Source organism: Mandrillus leucophaeus, unplaced genomic scaffold (assembly GCF_000951045.1).
Source record: "Mandrillus leucophaeus isolate KB7577 unplaced genomic scaffold, Mleu.le_1.0 Scaffold208, whole genome shotgun sequence".
NCBI classification, from domain to species: Eukaryota; Metazoa; Chordata; class Mammalia; order Primates; family Cercopithecidae; genus Mandrillus; species Mandrillus leucophaeus.
Window position 1 is genome coordinate 424993 of NW_012102121.1, and position 1538 is coordinate 426530.

General features: G+C 44.7%; 1 protein-coding gene, 1 long non-coding RNA gene and 1 pseudogene across 2 annotated transcripts in view; 1 reads left to right on the forward strand and 2 right to left on the reverse strand.

Moving 5' to 3' along the window:
- The window catches only part of LOC105539634 (E3 ubiquitin-protein ligase Topors), an 11752-nt gene extending 11047 nt beyond the window's left edge, over positions 1–705 (reverse strand). The window contains exon 1 of the mRNA XM_011979989.1: positions 511–705. Within this exon, the coding sequence (XP_011835379.1) occupies positions 511–513 (3 nt within the window). The 5' untranslated portion in view covers positions 514–705. The remainder of the gene's footprint in view (positions 1–510) is intronic.
- Positions 299–1396, forward strand: LOC105539633. Its single transcript, XR_001006081.1, has 2 exons — positions 299–556; positions 1180–1396. It is a non-coding gene; the product is annotated as an uncharacterized LOC105539633 (long non-coding RNA).
- An 83-nt stretch (positions 1397–1479) lies between these two features.
- The window catches only part of LOC105539727, a 5112-nt pseudogene continuing 5053 nt past the window's right edge, over positions 1480–1538 (reverse strand).

A 1538-nucleotide genomic window follows, 5' to 3' on the forward strand; every position in this document is an offset into this window, starting at 1 on the left:
TGAACAGGCGAACGTTCATCTAAATCGTGTGGTATCAGATGTGGAGAGGCGTGGGGGGCCCGGGGGAGAAAGCATTAATTCTTCCAGCTTTAGACCCCGACGTAATATTTAAAACGTGGATTGTTTTTCAAATAAACTTTTCAATGGACACGACAGCACCTCATCCTGCGTTAATACTGCATTGCAACTATAAAGAAAACTAGTGGAGGTACGCCTATCTCCTATCTCTCTAGTTGGCAAAAAAAGGGAAAAAAAAAAAGGCAATTTTTAACATTTTCTCGTTTATTCCCCTCTAAAAGGCGGGCAAGGCCCCCGATCACGTGATCCCGCCCCCCCCTCCCCCACCAACTAAGGGCGGAAGAGGCCGGCGACACCTCTGCACGAAGCGAGTGGGCGGCCGCTCGTGCCCGGCTAAAAGATGGCTGCTGCCGCCGGGCAGCCACCGCCTGGGAGGTTACTGTAAGGCCCGCAACTCCCGCCAGCTCCCGCGAACCGCTGCCGCCTCCTTACCATGAAGCCAGTGAGTCGTCGCACGCTGGACTGGATTTATTCTGTGGTAAGTCCCGGGGCTCGCGGGCCCCCACCGTCTCGACTCACTGGGCCTGCAGGCAGAAAGGCTCTACTTCTTCAGCACCCAGAAACTCCAAAATCCATTCCTGAATTAAGCATTTCACTCCCTCACCTCGACTCCGCCTCTTCCTGGAGGATACGATCTTCCGCTTCTTACGTAAGGGCAGCTGGGTGTACCCGCCACTGGAACCCCATTTATTCGACTTTGTTACTTTAATTCCCACCTTAGCAATGGCACACGGTAGCCTGACGGCGGGGGGAAATACCAGGCACATTTCACACCTCTTTTGGTTTTTGGTTTAGTTGCTGCTTGTCATCGTTTTAATCTCCTGGGGCTGCATCATCTATGCTTCAATGGTGTCTGCAAGACGACAGCTAAGGAAGAAATACCCAGACAAAATCTTTGGGACGAATGAAAATTTGTAACTCCTCTGGATTTACTTCTCTGAAAATGGTTCTTTCCCTCATGCTTAGGTAGATTTAAAAGTAAAATTCATAATGCAAAGTTCCCAAGTTTATTTTTGCATTATCCTTTATAACAAGCACTAGTATGCAAATTTGCAGAAATATCAGGCACATTTCACACCTCTTTTGCAGTTTTTGGTTTAGTTGCTGCTTGCCATCGTTTTAATCAACTGGGGCTGCATCATCTATGCTTCAATGGTGTCTGCAAGACGACAGCTAAGGAAGAAATACACAGACAAAATCTTTGGGACGAATGAAAATTTGTAACTCCTCTGGATTTAATTCTTTGAAAATACAGTTCTTTCCCTCATGCTTATGTAGATTTAAAAATAAAATTCATAATGCAAAGTTCCCAAGTTTATTTTTGCATTATGTTTTGTAACAAGCACTAATATGCAAATTTTTAACTTAGAAATTTTAGTATTTTACATTCTCATGACAAAATTAACAGCAAATAAGCTTTTCAATGAAGTTTCTAAATTCTTTAAAAATGACTCGGAAAG